General features: G+C 42.0%; 2 protein-coding genes across 2 annotated transcripts; both read right to left on the reverse strand.

Annotated features, from left to right (window-relative positions):
- Nucleotides 1-3,307: 3,307 nt before the first annotated feature.
- LOC143005418 (inter-alpha-trypsin inhibitor heavy chain H3-like) lies at nt 3,308-10,399 on the reverse strand. Its single transcript, XM_076156833.1, has 19 exons — nt 10,289-10,399; nt 9,288-9,442; nt 9,048-9,152; nt 8,780-8,942; nt 8,493-8,603; nt 8,212-8,340; nt 8,008-8,124; nt 7,393-7,561; nt 6,749-6,874; nt 6,354-6,535; nt 5,925-6,101; nt 5,698-5,837; nt 5,451-5,602; nt 5,167-5,193; nt 4,766-4,879; nt 4,370-4,571; nt 4,046-4,218; nt 3,565-3,676; nt 3,308-3,467 (listed from the first exon to the last, which is right to left on the reverse strand). Exons 1-19 carry the CDS (start codon nt 10,397-10,399, stop codon nt 3,323-3,325), a joined length of 2,610 nt encoding a protein of 869 aa, XP_076012948.1. The 3' UTR covers nt 3,308-3,322.
- A 2,537-nt stretch (nt 10,400-12,936) lies between these two features.
- mustn1b (musculoskeletal, embryonic nuclear protein 1b) lies at nt 12,937-14,321 on the reverse strand. Its single transcript, XM_076156827.1, has 3 exons — nt 14,085-14,321; nt 13,836-13,959; nt 12,937-13,342 (listed from the first exon to the last, which is right to left on the reverse strand). The coding sequence occupies exons 1-3, from the start codon at nt 14,091-14,093 to the stop codon at nt 13,230-13,232; spliced, it is 246 nt and encodes an 81-aa protein (XP_076012942.1). The 5' UTR covers nt 14,094-14,321; the 3' UTR covers nt 12,937-13,229.
- Between the last annotated feature and the right edge of the window lie 3,593 nt (nt 14,322-17,914).

Genomic DNA, 17,914 nt, shown 5'->3' on the forward strand with positions numbered 1-17,914 from the left:
GCATAATCTTCATTTGCAGAGCACTTCTGATACAATGAATGTAGCTTAAAGTGCTTTTACACTTGAGAGCAAAAAAGGAGGTTCAAACCAAAAATACACACATTTTAACACAGGGAGTGAGAGATTCCTTAAAACAAGAACTTAAAAAATGGATCAATAGAATTAGAAACATCAGGTTAAAATGTCTAATTCAAAAGCTAACTGAAACATATGTGGAGCTTTGGCTTATTGGCACACATTCACCATTTTGTGAAAGTTGTAGTCCAGTTAAGGAGCATAGTTGTAAAAAGCTGCATACTCGGTTTTTTTTTCTAACCATTAGTTTACTTTAAATTGTTGCAAAGTCTTGAGATATAATGATTCTGGTGCATTATTTTGAATCTATATTGGGTCATGGGGATCAGTATCAGTGTTAAGTGTGAAGTTGTGTAAATGTTTGTTGGTTCTAGCTTTTGTTACCTTTTGTGCCCTCAACATTTCTTTTAATAAATAAATATAGATTACGTTTTGCATGTAAATACTGCAGAGATTGTATTAAGTGGAAATTAGGTTGCATCCTGATCTCATTAAAGGTAAGAGATGTTCCACTGGCCCCTTGGACATTTTGTAATTGTGACCAGACTTTTTTGTTGGTGTGTTTGCTCAAGCCCTTCTGGTGCTTTCAACATCTTCAATGAAAACTTTCACACTGCCGGCTCTTTCCCCTGGAACAGACTGGGTAAAGCTGCAAGCGAACACAGACTGAGGAGGTTGGATCTGCGCTCATTCTCTTACATTATATTACGGTCATTTAGCAGACGCTTTTATCCAAAGCGACTTCAAATAAGTGCGTTCAACATAGGTAGATAAAAGAACTTCGGGTCACAAGAAATCGTGAGTGCATTTCCTTCCAAAACCAAAAGCTAAGAACATAACTAGTGCTAGAGTAGGAGTTGATAAGAAAGGTACCTAGACAAATGAGAGAAAAAAAGGACAAAATAGGTGATGTCCTAAGAGGGCAGATCCGGGTAGTGTCTCTTGAAGAGATGGGTTTTCAGCCTGCGGCGAAAGATGGGCAGCGACTCAGCTGTCCTGACATCAGTCGGGAGATCATTCACCACTGAGGTGCCAGAACAGTGAAAAGCTGTGACCGTGTCGATCGGGCACAGGGGCCGCTGAGCGACGGGGCAGCCAGCCGCCTGGAGGCAGCAGAGCAAAGTGTTTGGGCAGGGGTGTAGGGCTTTACCATAGCCTGGAGGTACGAAGGAGCTTTCACTGCCCTGTAGGCTAGCACCAGAGTCTTAAACTGGAACAGACTTAACTGTGCTGCCTTTTCGGTGAGGAAGGGGTGAATCCTACGGATGTTGTAGAGGAGGAATCTGCAGGAACACGTCACTGATGCGATGTTTGCCGAGAACTACAGGTCGTCGTCCAGGGTCACACCCAGATTCCTCGCAGTCCGAGTTGACGTCCACACAGAGTCATCTATGGTGATGGCCAGGTCTTGGTGCGGGCAGCCCTTCCCCGGGAGAAACACCCTCTCAGTCTTGTCCAGGTTGAGCTTCAGGTGTTGCATCGACATCCACCCCGAGATGTCTGCCAGGCACGCAGCGTCTCCACTTGGGTGTCAGAAGGGGGAAATGACAGAATAAGCTGGGTGTCATCAGCATAGCAGTGGTAGGAGAAGTTATGGGAGTGGATAACAGAACCAAGAGATCTTGTGTAGAGGGAGAAAAGAAGAGGGCCCAAATCCGAACCAGTGGTGGTGAGCCTACGTGGCTTCGATACAGAACCTCTCAGTGTTACTTGGTAGGAGCGACCTGTCAGGTAGGATGAAAACATGGAAAGTGCAGAGCCCGAGACACCCATTCCCTCCAGGGTAGAGAGAAGGATCTGGTGGTTCACCGTGTCGAATGCTGCAGAAAGGTCCAGGAGAATCAGGACAGAGGAGAGAGAGTTCGCTCTAGCAGTTTGGAGTGACTCAGTCACTGCCAGGAGGGCAGTCTCAGTTGAGTGGCCCACCTTGAAGCCGGACTGGTGGGGGTCCAAGAGGTTATTCTGGTGGAGGTACAGGGACAGTTGATTGAAGACAGCACGTTCAAGAGTTTTAGATAGGAAGGGTAGGAGGGATACCGGTCTGTAGTTCTTGATGTCTGAAGGGTCAAGAGTTGGTTTCTTTAGAAGGGGGGTGACTCTGGCAGTCTTGAAAGCAAAGGGAAAAGAGCCAGAAGCCAAAGACATGTTAATGAGGTGGGTCAGGTAGGGAAGAAGATCAGGTGCAGCAGACTGAAGGAGAGGGGAGGGGACTGGGTCAAGGGAGCATGTGGTGGGGCGGCTAGATGTGACAAGGCGAAGGACCTCCTTTGCGGAGAAGGGAGAGAATTGGGACAGAGAGGTAGGTGGGGAGGGAGAAGGTGGAGAAGGTCATAGAGAGGGAGGGGTGGAAGGGAGACAGGTGTGGACAGCTGGGGGGTGAGGGAAGGAAGATCGGATATCGTTAACCTTCTTGTCGAAGAAGTTGGTGAAATCGTCACGGAGGAGGGAGGAGAAAGTTTCAAAGAGTTTTTTGGGGTTGGAACCAGAGGTTTGAATTTTGGTGCAGAAGACGGCAGCTTTAGCAGCAGAGAGAGAGGAGGAGAAAGTGGAAAGCAGCGATTGGATGGCACGAAGGTCCTCCAGGAGTTTGCCATTCCTCCATTTGTGCTCAGCCACTCTCAAGCTCCGCCTCTCAGTACGCACTGAGTCCGACAACCAAGGGGCCTGCGGAGTTGGGCATGCAGGCCTGGAGATGAGGGGGCAGAGATTGTCCAGAGAGGAGGACAGGGTTGAGAGAAGAAGATCAGTGGCAGTGTCGGGGAATAGAAGAGAAAAAGATTCAGGGGCAGGGAGAGCGGAGAGAACAGAAGAGGAGAGATCGGTGGGGGTGAGAGAGCATAGATTGCGACGAGAAGATACCATGCAGGTGGGGGGAGGTTGAGAGGGAGGAGAAGAGAGGGAGATAGTGTAGGACATGAAGTTGTCGTCAGAGAGATGTAGAGGAGTGACAGAGACTTTTGTTTGTTAAAACCTGGTTTATTGCATTTTTGGACATCCGTGCACTGCCTGACCCTGACATCTGGAGGAAAAGCCTCTCATGAAGTCACAACATATACAGTATATGTACATTATATTATATCTACATATAAGAGATGAGATATTTATATAATAGGACCCATGTAAAAGTATACATAAAACACAAAATGGGGGCGTTTGACTTTATTCAGTGATGGACAGCATTCACAATGCTTAACAAGTACATGCAGATTTAAAAATATTTAGTGTGCAGCTTTGTTGATTTCAATATCTAAAGCATAACAGTCTTAAAAAGGCCTGATACAATGTAGTCTGATGCTTCTCCATCTATGAGGCCTGTCCCATTACTGTGAATGAACCAGCAGGGAATATTCTCTCCATTCTTTAAATTCGTCCTGAAGTCTCTCTGCCAGCCTCTGTGGACAAGCACAGAAACACAATGGAAACTCAATATAACAACCAATTATTGGACACATACATGGGAAAGACAGCTCCGAGTGAACATATATGTACCTGGTCACATTAAGCTCCTGTCCTTTCACATGCATGGTGGCATCTGGTTTCTCTGCAACTTCTCCCGGACGAAGGTCTGTCACCTCGTATTCAATACCGTGGTAGAACTGACCTGGAGGATGTAAATGAAGATCATGTATATAACATCCTGAAATGCTATTTTATGAAGAAAACAATGTGTGTTTTATCACCATCCTTGTCTCTGTTTTGCTCATAGTTTTACTGTTTTGTTAATTTTCCACCTCTAGCTCTAGTATGTGGTCAATCAAATTTATTGAGCACAACTGGTTATGTTAGATTACATAATACCGTAAATCTCAACCGAACGCAATTTCTTAGAGATTTATGTCAATGATCACAATCCACTTGCAAAATCTATTACAACAAACATAAACAGATTAAATAAGAATCCCTCATTGAAGGGTTGGGGTTTGCTGTGGTCATGCATATATCTTGCACATAGCATTGAGTGATGTTGTACCTAGCAGGCCATGAACGGACGAGGACAGGAGGTGGCTGTCCAGGGTGTAGAAACCCAGGTAGTTTTGGTGGTACGGATGCTTCTCCCACACTTTGTGGAGCAGAATCAGAAATTTGACTGAATCTTTTAGAGTCACCAGTAGGCTGCGATCTTTGCTTAATCGAAGATCCATGCTGGAAGAGAGAGAGGAGAAAAGGTGCAAAAGGGAGGGAAAGAGATTTGTGAATCCTGAATTTATCTTAACACTTTATATTGCTTTTATAGTTGGACTGTATTTCATAAAAGGAAATTATAAAATGATAATCTGATGGAGCTGTGACTCACTTGGGTGATTTAAGGGAGGCTGAGTCTGACCACTGCAGCTTGAACCATTTGCCATCCTTGAACACGGAGATGTCTTGAGTGGTCACTTCCAGCTTCACCCCCAGTGTCTTGTGGATAATACCAAAACGCCAAAAGTAGGTGTTCATGTGACCATCAGGGGTCATTTGTTTATCCCCAATGATCTCACCATTCACCAAAATGCCTGAGGAAACAATGTGAGATTTAGCCTCTTATGTTTAACAACTGGACAGTCTACACAAGCCGATAGTTGTGACCAGAAACAAACACTATTACAGTACATTTAAATCTTGGACAATTTGAGATATAGTCATTCTGGTATTAAAACAGTTATTCTTAATAAGAGGAAAGTATGACTGGTCATGACTCAGATCTGACCTGATGTTGGATCTGTGACCAGGTTCAAAATGGTTCCTGGTTTTTCATCGACGTTGAAACACAGAGCGTCTTCTCTCTCTGGCAGCTCAATTATGAAATGAGGATCTCCATCCACTGGACAAGAATCAGCAGGATTAAATAATAACGGACGGAGGATTAATGTTTTGTTTTAGTACATGTTCAGAAAAGAGTTTTAATAAATGTTTGGGATAATACAGGAAAATCAGAGGACTGTATCAAATACAGACTTACCAAAATAAGTGGGCGTGTATGGGAGGGCGGCTATATTTGCTCCTTGTGCAGGTTGGAGATTCCCTCCTTGTTGAAGGTATAAAGAAACTCCAAATTAGAAACAGTAAATGTCAAGTGTTGTGGTATTTTATAAAAATACACTTTCTTACCATTTCTCTCTGCCTCCTGTCTTTGCTCTGTCAAAAACAAAACAAAAACACAACTTGTTACATCTCACATTTCAAACAAGAACGTCTGGCCATGCTAATTTATGAAAATGACAAAATCAAATAATCCAGGCAAGTGCAAAGCCTAATTATGTGTATATAGTCTTGTGTGTATATAGTCTTGTGTGTATGTAGTCTTGTGTGTATGTAGTCTTGTGTAACACTAATGTTTTGGTATACAGTCAAAGTTACCATTGCTTTTTAAAGTCCCTTCCTTCCCTTCATACCTTCGGTCAGTTTGTCAGCAACGACGGAACAGTCGGTATTTTCTGGTTTGACAACCACCATGGAGGTGAGAGGGGTGACAAAGTTGTACTGCAGGGACAATTCCAGAGCTCTGGTGGTAGCACTGGCTTTCTCTTCTGGGGTGCCACTGTTGCTGAGAGAATGGATGCACAAGTTGCCACAATTAGCAAGACTATTATTATGAAGAATCAATCAGAGCTTGATTTGATACAAATGATTCAAACAGACCTCTTCTCTTGCAGTTGTTGGATGGTGAGGTAGGCCCACAGGCGCTCTATGTAATCCCCAAAGATGTGCTCCTCATCTGGGTAGATCACATCCCAGTCCATAGGGCAGGCCTTGCCTTGCACGATGAAGTCATTTTCATGCTAACGGTAGAGAAAGTAAATGGTTTCTGATTAAAAACACTTCAACTCAACACTCAACGTCAATGTCTACCATTTTCACTCCCTTACTCCTATGCCGACCACTTCAGCCATGAAGTTGTTGTCACTCAGCCGGCCGGCCACAATGAGCTCGGATCCATTGAACAGCTGGCTGAAGTGGTTGGTGGTCAAAACGTCCACAGTGTTGTCAGGGTAACGCAGGTCCACCTCTAGTAGCAGAGGACTGGCTACCTCATCATAGAATCCCTGTGAGAATACACATCATCATTTGATAATTACTAATGATTGTGGCATGATAGTGATCCCAGAAGTACTGGACCCTTTTAAGCAGCAGTACCACAGAAAAAAGCATTCACTATATAGCAAGATTTTAAAACTAAAATCAACAAGTACTATAATAGTGCCTTTGTTCAAAATACCTGCTCTGCCTTCAATGGGCCTTTGTGGAACGCAAAGTTAAAAGTTATGCACGCAATGATAAATGCTGAACACCCTCACCCTCAGCTGAATGGTTGCATCTGAGGCCTCAAAGATTCGACGTGCCAGTCCTTTGTTTTGTTGGGCCATCACATTCAGGAAAGAGTAATCCACATTGTTACCAAAGCCGAGACAGAACAGAGACATTTGCCCACCGATAGCTTGACGGACATTCTCCTGGATCTGTGTGAGGTCTGTCTCTCCTACATACATACGTGGAGACACACACATGCGAAAAGAAGCAGTTAGAATGATGTCAATGCATTGCCTGTCATTGTGTCGTGAAAGCTTTACAGTCCCAATAAGAAATGTGCTTTACATACATGTTAAGTACACGCTCTGCTGGAGACTGCTATTCAAACACACACAGGCAGCATGCAGAAATGTAATGCACAATTAATCATCATTCTGCTCACCTGAAGTTGGCATTCCATCAGTCAGTAAAATAATCATGTCAGTGCTCCTCTCTGGGAGAATATTTGCCTGCCTGTCTGTGATCAACATGTTCACTGCTGTCAGCACGGCATCATTAATGTTGGTTACTAGAGGGGAAAAATACAAATGTGCTGAATATTAACAAAATAAGCTGACCTGAGTTTAGCTTCATGTGTCTTTTTTGTCAGGTCCTCTTCACAGTATATAGCCAAGGGTAAGGGTTAGCATTTTTTTTCCCCCCTCATCTCTTAGGTCACATTTACTTGCATTACAATGTGATCTAACAAAACAAATAATATAATGGGGCCAGAAGTTACAGAAAATATTTGAAAGTGACACAATGAGGTGTGAAGCCTTTTAATCCCTGGTGTTTTAGGATGTCACCTCCTATGCTGGAAGGCTTTATCAAAGTCATTAAAATATAAGGATAAGCCACTGTTAACCTGTGTATAATGTCTGGCTAATGCATCTTCCATATAACTTATTCTGATGTCTATTACATGTTGCAAAATGCAGAAAATGCAGTCTTTTATTTTGTCTTCCCCAACCAAAGGTCTCAAAAAGGATTTTATTACCTATAGGAACTGTTTGTTAGGAGAATTTTCATGAAATTAGTTTTACTCACATCCAGAAGCGTCGATTGTGGGGATGAAACCCAAGGCTTCAGCCACATTTTCCTCAGTTGCCATGGCAAAATTGTTCCTCCAGGGAGTAATATCCCGATCAAATGGGATCAGGGCAAAGTGGTCCTCTCTGCCAAGGTCGTTGATGATTTCAAGCAATGCCTCCTGAGTCTGTAAACAGTTAAAATGTCAAAGGTGAAAATGTTCAAAAAATATTACAAAATGAGATGAGAGGTGTCATAAGAGTTGAGAAAAATGTCAAAATGTTACCAAAAATAAAGTCAGTGCCACAGTGTAAATCAGAAATCATTTCACTTTTACTTTCATTTGTTCACTACATTTATTGTAGCAAAAACTGAGTGAATATTACTTGCAACAAAGTGACACATTTTTGAATGAGAAAACAGTCAGATTACTCTCCTTTTATTTAAGTACAGATTCAAGGTATTTTATCCACAACTGAATATTAATATTCATAATGGTTTGTGAATTAGGGTTAGAAGGGCCAAAATGTTTTGTCCCTGTGTCACTTTTCCATCCATAACATTCTTTTTGTGGATTGACTTAATTTCTCACCTGTACACCTAAATGTCTAGAAACACACACGCATTTCTCACCTGCTGCATTTTTTGTCCCCACATGGAGCCACTCCTGTCAATTACAAAGGCTACATTCTTTGGGATTCTTTCTAAGTCAGGAGGAGCAAAGAAGTGCACGAAGTATCCATTCACAATCTGACGGGGGGACAATCACAGAGAATTAGAACACAATTTTAACAATATGCAATGGAAACATGTCACGTGTGTGTGGCTGGTAATTACCTGAATCTCCCCAAGGGTCTGTACTCGTTTCACATCATACTTGACAATAAAATCTCCATCGATCAGAGTGCCATGACAACCTTCACACTCCCTCTGCTGGTCCATTGTTGGTGAAAAGGAGATGTGCGCCTAACAACAGAACGAAACAATGTTTGCAGCAGTGTACTCTTGATTGATAAATTCTGTATGTTGGTTGGACTGCTTGGACCATTTGGTTTTCGGCAACATGAAAAATGAGAGGACAAAGAGCCAAAATTCAGAGACAATCTGTTGCTACCCACCTTATTGGAGGTGACAGTTTTCTCCACCAGCTGATTCTGTTCCTCAGACAAGAAGGTTGCCCAGACATCCACATAGAGTAGGCCCTGAGGCTCATAGATGTTTGTTACAATCTGTCTCCACACAACCACACACACACACACACACACACACACACACACACACACACACACACACAGTTTGAGTCAGTTTTCGTACCTAAAAGTTTAGTTGTGTGTCTAACTTGCAGTTGTGCTTGAATGTCAAGTTAATGATGATAATCTTTATATCAACATGAATTTGGTTTTACCTTAAATTCCTGGACAAGATGTTTGGGTTTCACCCGGGTCAGAATCTCATACCGGCCCATTTTCCTCTGAAGGAGCTCCTCGTAGGTCAGAACAAAAGTCACGTCACTTTGTCCTGCAATGTTTACAGACATAGAGAACTTCTCCATCGTTCTTCCTGAAACCCTGTAAGACAAAGAGACACCACAGAAGAAAATGTTTGTGTGGTCCTGATTCAGATATAACTCTTTCGAACATATTATGTCTCATTTTCAACTCAGCCTGACTTACTGCACCAGTCCAGCTGTCTGTCCAGAAGAAACAGCCTCGTCATAGATGTCATTTGCTTGTGCTTTCTCCTTCACCATACTCACATACAACTTTCCTTCAATTTCCCTAATCCAAAGATGAAGATGAAACACAAACACATTTACTATACAACCCATCGCAACCAGAAACAAAACAATGCACACAAAAGTCACGTGTGCATGGATGTAGACACAGAAAGTGGAAATGTGGAAGTAGACTGACATGCTGAAGTTGGAGATGAAAGCGGTCTTGGGCAAGTCCACCTCAAAGAAGATTTCCTGGGATTCGTCTCCGTTGTTTACAGCCTTGGTGGTCATGACAGTGCGAGCGAAACGAGACATCACAGTGGACTCCACTATTACACTAGTTACCTCCACCTGACACACAGAAAGACAGGAAGTGTGAATGTCGGAACAGATGGAAAGCCAGAAATGGCAACAGAGACAAAAAAGAATTAAGTGAATGAGGGTCTAATATTGTCAGACTCTTGTAGGACTTAATCCTCTTTTTCAGCTGTGTAGTGGTGACGCTCTGCTGCCTTGACTGGTGCCAAAGAAAATAATGACAGCTTTCCTCAGTAAAAACATTGTGTCATTGATTCCATCTTGGGACTGTTACGATGAGCCTATTTGGGTGAGTCAATGTGAGTGTTCTAATGTGTATATTCTTTATTATAATTATGATTCATAGAGAAACCTGGACACTTACTGTTTCTCCGTCTGCACTTCTTTTCTGTAAGAGATAAAGGAAATAAATAAAAGTGATATTCTCAGTACTACAAGTAATAACAATACAGCTTAATTTTAGACTTTGCCGAACTTTGGCAATTTGAGCTGCAAGAGCCCCAATAGGCCATTTAACACTTTCATTTAGCAGTAACACTAAAATACTAAACAACCTTTTTATCTTAAGACAAACATTAAGATTCAGTGGGACTTCACTTCTTTTGATGAGTGATGTCAAATATTGAGTTAATATCAGCATACCTGCAGTGATCTGCCAGCGCCTTGTGTCTGAAATAGAAAAACAGACAAAGTTAGCTTGAAAGGGAAGAAAGCATTCTCAGACAATTCATTTCTATCCCCTCACAAACATACACAGAGGAGAGTGTGAGAAGAAAACCGAAACCAGAACACATGAATTTGTCAACAACAATAACAAAAATCAAAATCAAACCCTGGTAAAGGTAAAGAATAGCTAAATGAGGAAATCAGTGAAGTTACCTGCACAGTTTCTTGGTCCCGGGAGATGATCAGAGCGCCCTGGGTTGAGCCGGACAGCCAAAGGCAGCCGCAGCTCAGCAGCAACAGTTTAAGTCCCCAAACTCCAGACATGACTCCAAACATCAACTGAACACTGACTGACTTCAGCTCAGAGAGTAATTTAAGTCTCTCAGCCCAGACGGGGAGGGACAACATCAGTGCTGTTGACCAATAGAATTGATGTAAGGGTGCAAGCATATTTGTTGGTTGGCACCATAAGATAAGGAAAGGAATGTGTAATATATCCGTCACACCTGTCAGTTCATAATTGATCTAGATATGTATTTCTCAACTCTCAAATGTCCAGATAAATATCACTGAGGATATGTTTATGTTTTGCTTTAAAATATAAGCTGTGTTGGATGAACTCTTAAGATAAGATACTTTTATTTGTCCATTTCATGCAATCATACAGATTTGAAATGCTTCTTCATCCCCTCTTACATATGTAACACAAGACACGACACACACATGCTTTATACAGAGGGAGCGCAGGCCAGCCATGAGCCTGAACCAGTTTTTGTTTTATTTTTCAGTTTTGGGGGTTCAGTGCATTGCTCAAGGACACCTTGGCAGTGCTCTGTAGGCAAACTGGCAACACTTCAGCTGCCAGTCCACTTCATTGATCCGTATGGGGACTCCAACTGGCAACCCTTCGGTTCCTGAGCTGAGTCACATATGGACTGAGCTAGCAGGTAGAGTGAAACCAGGCCCAGATAATCAAAGATGCTTTGTGTGTTTGATTAGGAACCTCTACTCTTGGTGGCATGGTGCAGGTGTAGTAAGGGTCAACAGCATCTGTGTTTGTTTGAAGAAATGAAGAACCAAAACTGAAAGATTATTTGCGTCTATATTTAGTCTCAGATCACTGACTATCCTAATGAGAAGCGTTTCTTTGCCGTGGTCCCTTAAACCTGACTGGAAATTCCCCAATATATATATATATATGAAATGTATTCTATAGTGTTAATTAAAGAATATATTTCCATTTATGAAGTCTGTGATTTGTTTAAACAACACCTTTACCAAGTATCTTGCTTCTCAAAGAGAAGTCATATTTCCTAAAGAGAGGCTTCACAACAGCAGTTTCAATGATATTAGAAAAACTCAGATCTCTGTCTGATCTGAGACACGCTTAAGAAATCTTAGTCACATTGTCTTATGTCTACATTTTGTCTACAGGGCACGAACAGATTACTTAACTATGCTGATGATCCCATGAAAACTTCTCTTGACCTTGAGGGGGATTACTTTATCCAGTGAGTTTATCAGTATTAACCACTTTATCTAATGAGTGGCTCTCATTATGAAGATAAAAGAATTCTACAAATTACTTACCTACTTCATTTTAGCTGTGGTATCTGTAATGATCCTGACGTTTCTGTTTTAAGGCAAGGCAGCAACAAAATACACAGTAATGATCAGAGGTGATGACATCAGACACAGCCCTCATGATGCCAGCAAATTTGGTGTCACCATGCTAATGTATAGATATGGTGACATGTTGACTTCCATCCAGATTTTCAAAGAGGTTTATAAATTTCATAACTTTGGAGTCAACATGTTATGTATATGAATGTTCAGGTCCAGATTTCTATTTATCCTGCCGTATATCTGGTTATGCTGAGTGAGAGCAGATCGGAGAATTCTTCAAAAAATTATGAAGATGCCTACAGAGAATAGCTAGAATGACAATAGGTTCAGTTTATAAATCAAAAGGTATTCAAAGAAATGAAACCTATCTTAGCAAATATCTATTCACATGAGCAGTTTTGAAATGAAAGAGAAGTCAGCCTCATGATATGAGAACATTCTGTTGGCCCTAATTGTAATTAAAACAGGGACAGCACAGAATAAACCTGTTCTTTGCTGTGGGGGTTGGCATACCAACAATAAAGGGTGAGGAAATGGTTTGGCAAGAGTCTTAAATGTCAGCATGTTCTGTTATTCTGACAGCAGGTGAGATTGCCACCGCTAAGTCATTAGTTGAGCGCACTTTGATGCCAAACCATCACATGTTGTCTAATGACCTCAATGTGTATGAGCAGGAGAGGAGGAGGAGGGAAGCTTGGGATGGTCCATGGAGTTATCATTGCTTACATTTTGAAGTCAGGAGAGAGTTTGTGGCCGTAAAGATGATCTACATCAATTATGGCACAGATCCCCACTTTGTTCAATGTTGTTTTTAGGTCCCAGACAAGTTGAATTTGTGTTTCAACTTGTTCAGGCTGTGAGCAACGCATTCAGTGATTCTAGATTAAGTCTTGACCAGACCAGACCTTTTGTATCTTGTAGAGGACAGAGATCCCTTTTTCAAGTTCTGAAACTTTACAGGTGAGCTTAGCATAGCTGGAGCCTTCAGTTAAGTTAAGAAATTAGAAATTAAGAAAATGATCCAAAAGTTGAATAAAAGCTTGAAAAAAGTTTGGGATAATTAACGGCGATGTTATCTAGGAAAAGATCACAGAGGTCTGAAGATATGTCTGCCTGGTCTTTTTTACTAATTACACTCTATAATTACTCTCTATGTAGTTTACAGAGGACAAATGAAAAACTTAAAAGAGTTTATATATCAAGCAAATTTAATCAGTAAAAAGTCACTTATTCACGTGAAAAGTTATAATAGATAAGTACATTTTACAACATATTGGCAGCAAATCAATCACATCATTAACTAGTACCAAAGTCTAAGGATGAGGCGCATAATGCCTTGCACAACAGCAGTGTCAAAATCGCACATAACTGATTTTTCTCTCTAATCAAATCTCAGCAAAAAAAACAGCATTGTGCAATCCATGTTTGGCACAAACATCATTTACTCACTAAATAAATGAAAAATAAAGACTGCATCGGTGTACTTCTTCAGGGCTGCTGGCTTGCTATTACGTGTGGTTTGCTCCTCTTACTTGCTGAACACACTGGCCCCAGGAGCTTTGGCACCCGGTTTGTCCAGGGCAGTTTCTGTACCGGTCCTCACGCCGCTGAACACTGATGGAGCCACTTTGCCCGACCGTTCTAAATTAACAAATAAGACAAAATAAAGGAACATATGGCATCAAATGAGGGGTAAATCATTTCGGGGCAAAGCATATCTGTGAAGACATCTCGATTGTCAGATCTGTAAATGCAGCTCATTTTTGTAGAAAGGTATGATTGCCTAGGTGCAGTTTCGACCTACAGCAGGTGGGAGTCATACAATTTGATGAGTGGTGTTGTGGCATTATCTTATCCCTCATTTCTATTCTGACCAGCCAGAAGTATTTTGACAATGTAGCAGAACACAGAGGAACCACCTCTTCATGGATCTAACTAAACTTGTAGAACAGCCTTTGGAAGCTTTTTGACTTGTTCTGTAGATCCAAAATGTCTTCTGAACAAGAATGAAATTAGAGGGTAGAAAGCCAGAAATGTCTCCACAGATTGGGACAGGAGCAGCTTATGTGGCGTTACATCTCATGTCTGAGTTTGAGTGACTGTGGAAACAACATTAAGAAAAGCTTTGACTCACCACACTCCACCATGACCTCATACGTCTTACTCTTGACCTCGCCCTTAAGTCCCAGTTTACTCCGGGCTCCTTTCAGGTCTTCCTCCTTCATGGGTGGACGCTTCTTCTTTTTTACCTCACCTGGCTAGAAGGGAGACCAGAAGAGGGAAATGACAATAGTGTATGACAAGAGGAGCAAGATGAATAAGAAGGAAGTTTCAGTCTGTCAGTGTTACCATTCACGAGCGTATTTGACTTGAGTTGACTTACCTGTGACATGGTGAGTTGAGTTGTTGTTGTTGTGATCCAACGGTCACTGTCACGACACCAGCAGTCACTTCTGTGTGTGTGTCTATGTGTTTGTGCTAGCCCGGAGTGTTATATAGTCTTGGGCTAGACGCAGTGAGTCAGTCAGATCCTGTCCCTCTGTCTCACCCTGCCTGTTGTCAGTGTGTATAATTAGGTGTGACGTGAGGGGTGGTGCAGCTGGAAAGGGGCTCCAGTCTGTTTTACGAAGGCTAACAGCTGACAATGCCCTCCTCCACCCTGCTGGCCCTGGCACAGATCAGCCTTTTCCTAAGGGTCAGTCGATGGCGCTGAGACTGGCGGGGTTCCACTGTCGATGTGCCACACCCTAATCCTTTTAGTCTGAGATAAACTGTTTCCTAGACTAATTGTAATTCACGGACGACGATATAAAACAATACGGGTCGGCTGATCGGTCTATTACAGCCTATACTTAAGGCTGTGCTGAAGTGTTTTATTTGTTATCATGATAAAGAGGTATACTGTTGTAATGATATGCTTGTAAAGAGCAGAAAGTGACCGAAGTGACTCTTGCTAAATGTGTGTGTGAGTTTTCTTCTAAGAATGTAATAGGAAATACATAAGCTGCGGCTCTATTTCTGGGTTGTATCTGTGATCTGGGAATGTGAGTGTGTGCCCTCCAGTGGTACAGAACAAGCAATACGCCCTTGTGTCTCTTCTGTCTTCGCATGGTGTTCAGCAAGGATCGCAGACCCACTGGTGGTGGGTAGGTGGTGGGTAGGATAGGATAGGGTAGGACGTACAAAATCAATGCACACAATAAACAATAAACACACAAGAACCAGTATACACAATATACACACAATATACACACAAGAACCAGTATACACAATATACACACAATTTACACACATGAACCAGTATACACAATATACACACAATAAACATTATACACACAAGAACCAGTATACACAGTATACACACAAGAAACAATATACACACAAGAAACAATATATACACAATTAACAATATAACAATATTCACACAAGAAACAATATACGAAACAATATGATTTTCGGTGCAACTTTATATGTGCAAGACAAAAGCATGACAACAGCAAGAAATCCATGCAAGTAGAGACTTTCTCAATCTGCATGCTAAGAACAGCAATCATAATGTTGAAAGACTGTTCACATTTCTATCCACAGAGGCTGACAGAGAGACTTCAGGAGGGATTTCAGCAACTTCTTCCAATAGAATTGAAAATGTGGCAGAATTTCTTCTGCGGTCTGCAACAAAATTGTCAACTGTTAACTTATTGCATTAACAATGATTTCGAAAGGTGGTGTGATGCCTCGTGCTGTTCTCTTGCCTTGCTTATTTATGTTTATTTGTTTCATGTCATTCATTCATCATTTCCTCTTCAGATCTTTTGCATCCTGCCCATGTGTGTTTGCTGCCTGTGTGATTGCCTGTCTTGATGAGTTTCACGTGTCCAGATGAGTTTTAACCGTCCTTCATCATCTTCCCCTGCCTTGTTTTTAGTCTGTGTGTTCTCTCTCTCTCTGCTAGTTCGATTCTGTTCCTTACATTAAGCGTTCCAGTGTTATTTCCTCGGGCCTGTTTTACAAAGGATGCTACACTGATCTTTGTCTAATCAGCAGGATTTGTTAATGCGTGTGTGTAAAAGGTGTGTGCTCTCATAAAAGGAGGCCTATCTGCAAACACAAGCCTTTCAGAACGAGATGTAACAGTCATGAACAGGACTGTAGTCCACATGTCCTCTGGGAATTTAAGAGGATTTATATCTTGCTGCAATGCATGTAATGAAGATTGAAGAACTTGAGGTTTGCATTGAAAATCATGGTTATGGCTTTGGTTTGTTCGGTTTGTTCTGTTTATATTGTTTTACAATCCTCAGTATTTGATCTGTTTATCTATTAATTTATGACCAGATGTGGGGGGAGCATTGTCGGGGGTCCCAAAGCTTAATCTTTTCTTCTAGGATCTTCTTTTCCATTATCCTTTCTGTCATATGTGTTGTGACAACAGGGGAGGCTGGGTCCCAAATGGGAGGTATTTCCTCCTCTGCTGGTGGCATTTGGAGACTATGAAACCTAAGATGCCAGACGTAAGGAGAACTGCCAAGATGGTGAACATGGTGACACACCTGTTGCACATCAGGGTGGTAATCACCAAGACAAGACAGACAGCGACGGTGAAACGGGAGATCAGAGACCAGAGTGACCAGAGAGTGGTCAGAAAGGAGTGGTCCAGGGCCAGGACTACAGACGGGCCTGTGTGGTAAAATGTAACTTGTAACTTAGTTGAAACTTTTGATTTTCTGTTTGTAGAGACTTATGATTTTGCCTTCTTGAAACAAGTATGCTTTCTGTTAAACTGTTGGGATGAACCAGTGTGGGAATTATAAGCAATTTTGTTGGTTAAACCCTTCTTTGCCTGATTCCAGTCCCAAAGAAGTCACGTCCCAGCACCCTCAACTACTACAGACTACGTCCCACCTGATGTAGTCATTGGAGAGACTGGTCCTGTCATTCCTTCGGCCCCTGGTCAAAGCGTCACTGGACCCTCTCCAGTTTGCCTATCAGCCGAAACTAGGAGTAGAGGACGCCTTGCTTGCAGCACAGTGAGAGTCATGATCTTTGACTTTTCCAGTGCATTCAACACCGTCCGGCCTGCCCTGCTCGGGAGTAAGCTGTGGGTGATGCAGGTAGACTCTCCCCTGGTTTCATGGATAGTGGACTATGTGACTGGTCGGCCACAGTTTGTCAGACTGCAGGGGTTGCGCCCCCCACTTTGAGAACCACTGTGTTACAAAGTTATGTTACCTTGGGAATCTGTTTGTTGTCTTTCTACCTTGTCATGACTGACTGGTTCAATGGTAATTAGCTACTAAAGTTATCTGATAAAAACATTGGCAATTGTGAACATTTATCTACCTCTTATTATCCTTTATGTAATTATTCTAGTAGTTTCTAGGGACTTGTTGTTTCCGCGTTGACTGGAAGGGATTAGTTCATTGTCCAGGTTGAATTGTATGGAGCCAAGCCCACGACAATCTTTGATAGTCAAGTCTAAGCATTTGAGTAGTTATACTGAGTGGGGAAAGCATAGGGGAAAAGTATTGGGCATAATAGTGTTTCTGCATCTGTCAGATGCCTGTGTGGATAGTAGAGCTCAAAGGGAAAACAGCAGTGCAGGTACCGTGTCCAGGCAAGGTTATTGGTTAAGAAGCAGAGCTTTATATTTCACAATTACCTCCAACAAATTCTGCTGCAGACCAGGTCTGCCATGGAGCATAAGTTGCGTGACAACAGACTGAACTCAGAAGTGAGTCAGCTTCATAAATGGACTTGTGCTTGAGGAGAGCCGACTAAGCCCATAATCGCTTCACCGTACAGGCTAGTGTTTGCTTCCCTGTTTGTTTGTTCGGTCTTCGACAGTATTTCAGATTTTGCCTTTTGCCATTCCCCTGTTGGCTTTTGTTGTATTTCTCTGGACTGATTTGCTGTGCACTAACCCGCTACATCTAGTAAATACTTTTGTATTGTAGTGGTGCATTTATGTCCACAGTCTGCTGGTATCACAGTTACAAGTGTACAGTTTAGAGGACAGATTTTGTCACAGTCTATACTGTTTATAAAACCAATAAAAATGTGTCCCATGCCATCTCAACACAAACACTAGGGCCACAGGCTCAACATGTCAATATTTCTACAATAGAGATTAACCCTCGTAAGGTCCCTGGGGTCAAATTGACCCCAAGGACCATACAATACTAAAAAGTTGATAAAATGTGTTTTCTTTCATCA

The sequence above is a fragment of the Genypterus blacodes genome, unplaced genomic scaffold, assembly GCF_046128005.1.
Source record: "Genypterus blacodes isolate CSIRO-AG114 ecotype Tasmania unplaced genomic scaffold, CSIRO-AGI_Gbla_v1 ptg000070l_1, whole genome shotgun sequence".
Lineage (NCBI taxonomy): Eukaryota > Metazoa > Chordata > Actinopteri > Ophidiiformes > Ophidiidae > Genypterus > Genypterus blacodes.

Bases quoted from the DNA above. Each gene is read 5' to 3' on its own strand.
- mustn1b (XM_076156827.1), bottom strand. The intron at 13,343-13,835 runs GTGAGTCAAAGC...TTGTTAATTTAG, and splicing joins TGAGGTCATGGTGGAGTGTG to AACGGTCGGGCAAAGTGGCT.
- LOC143005418 (XM_076156833.1), bottom strand. From the start codon at position 10,399: ATGTCTGGAGTTTGGGGACTTAAACTGTTGCTGCTGAGCTGCGGCTGC. The intron at 9,443-10,288 runs GTAACTTCACTG...TCTGTGTGTCAG, and splicing joins GGGACCAAGAAACTGTGCAG to GTGGAGGTAACTAGTGTAAT. The intron at 5,603-5,697 runs GTCTGTTTGAAT...CCATTCTCTCAG, and splicing joins CAACAACTGCAAGAGAAGAG to CAACAGTGGCACCCCAGAAG.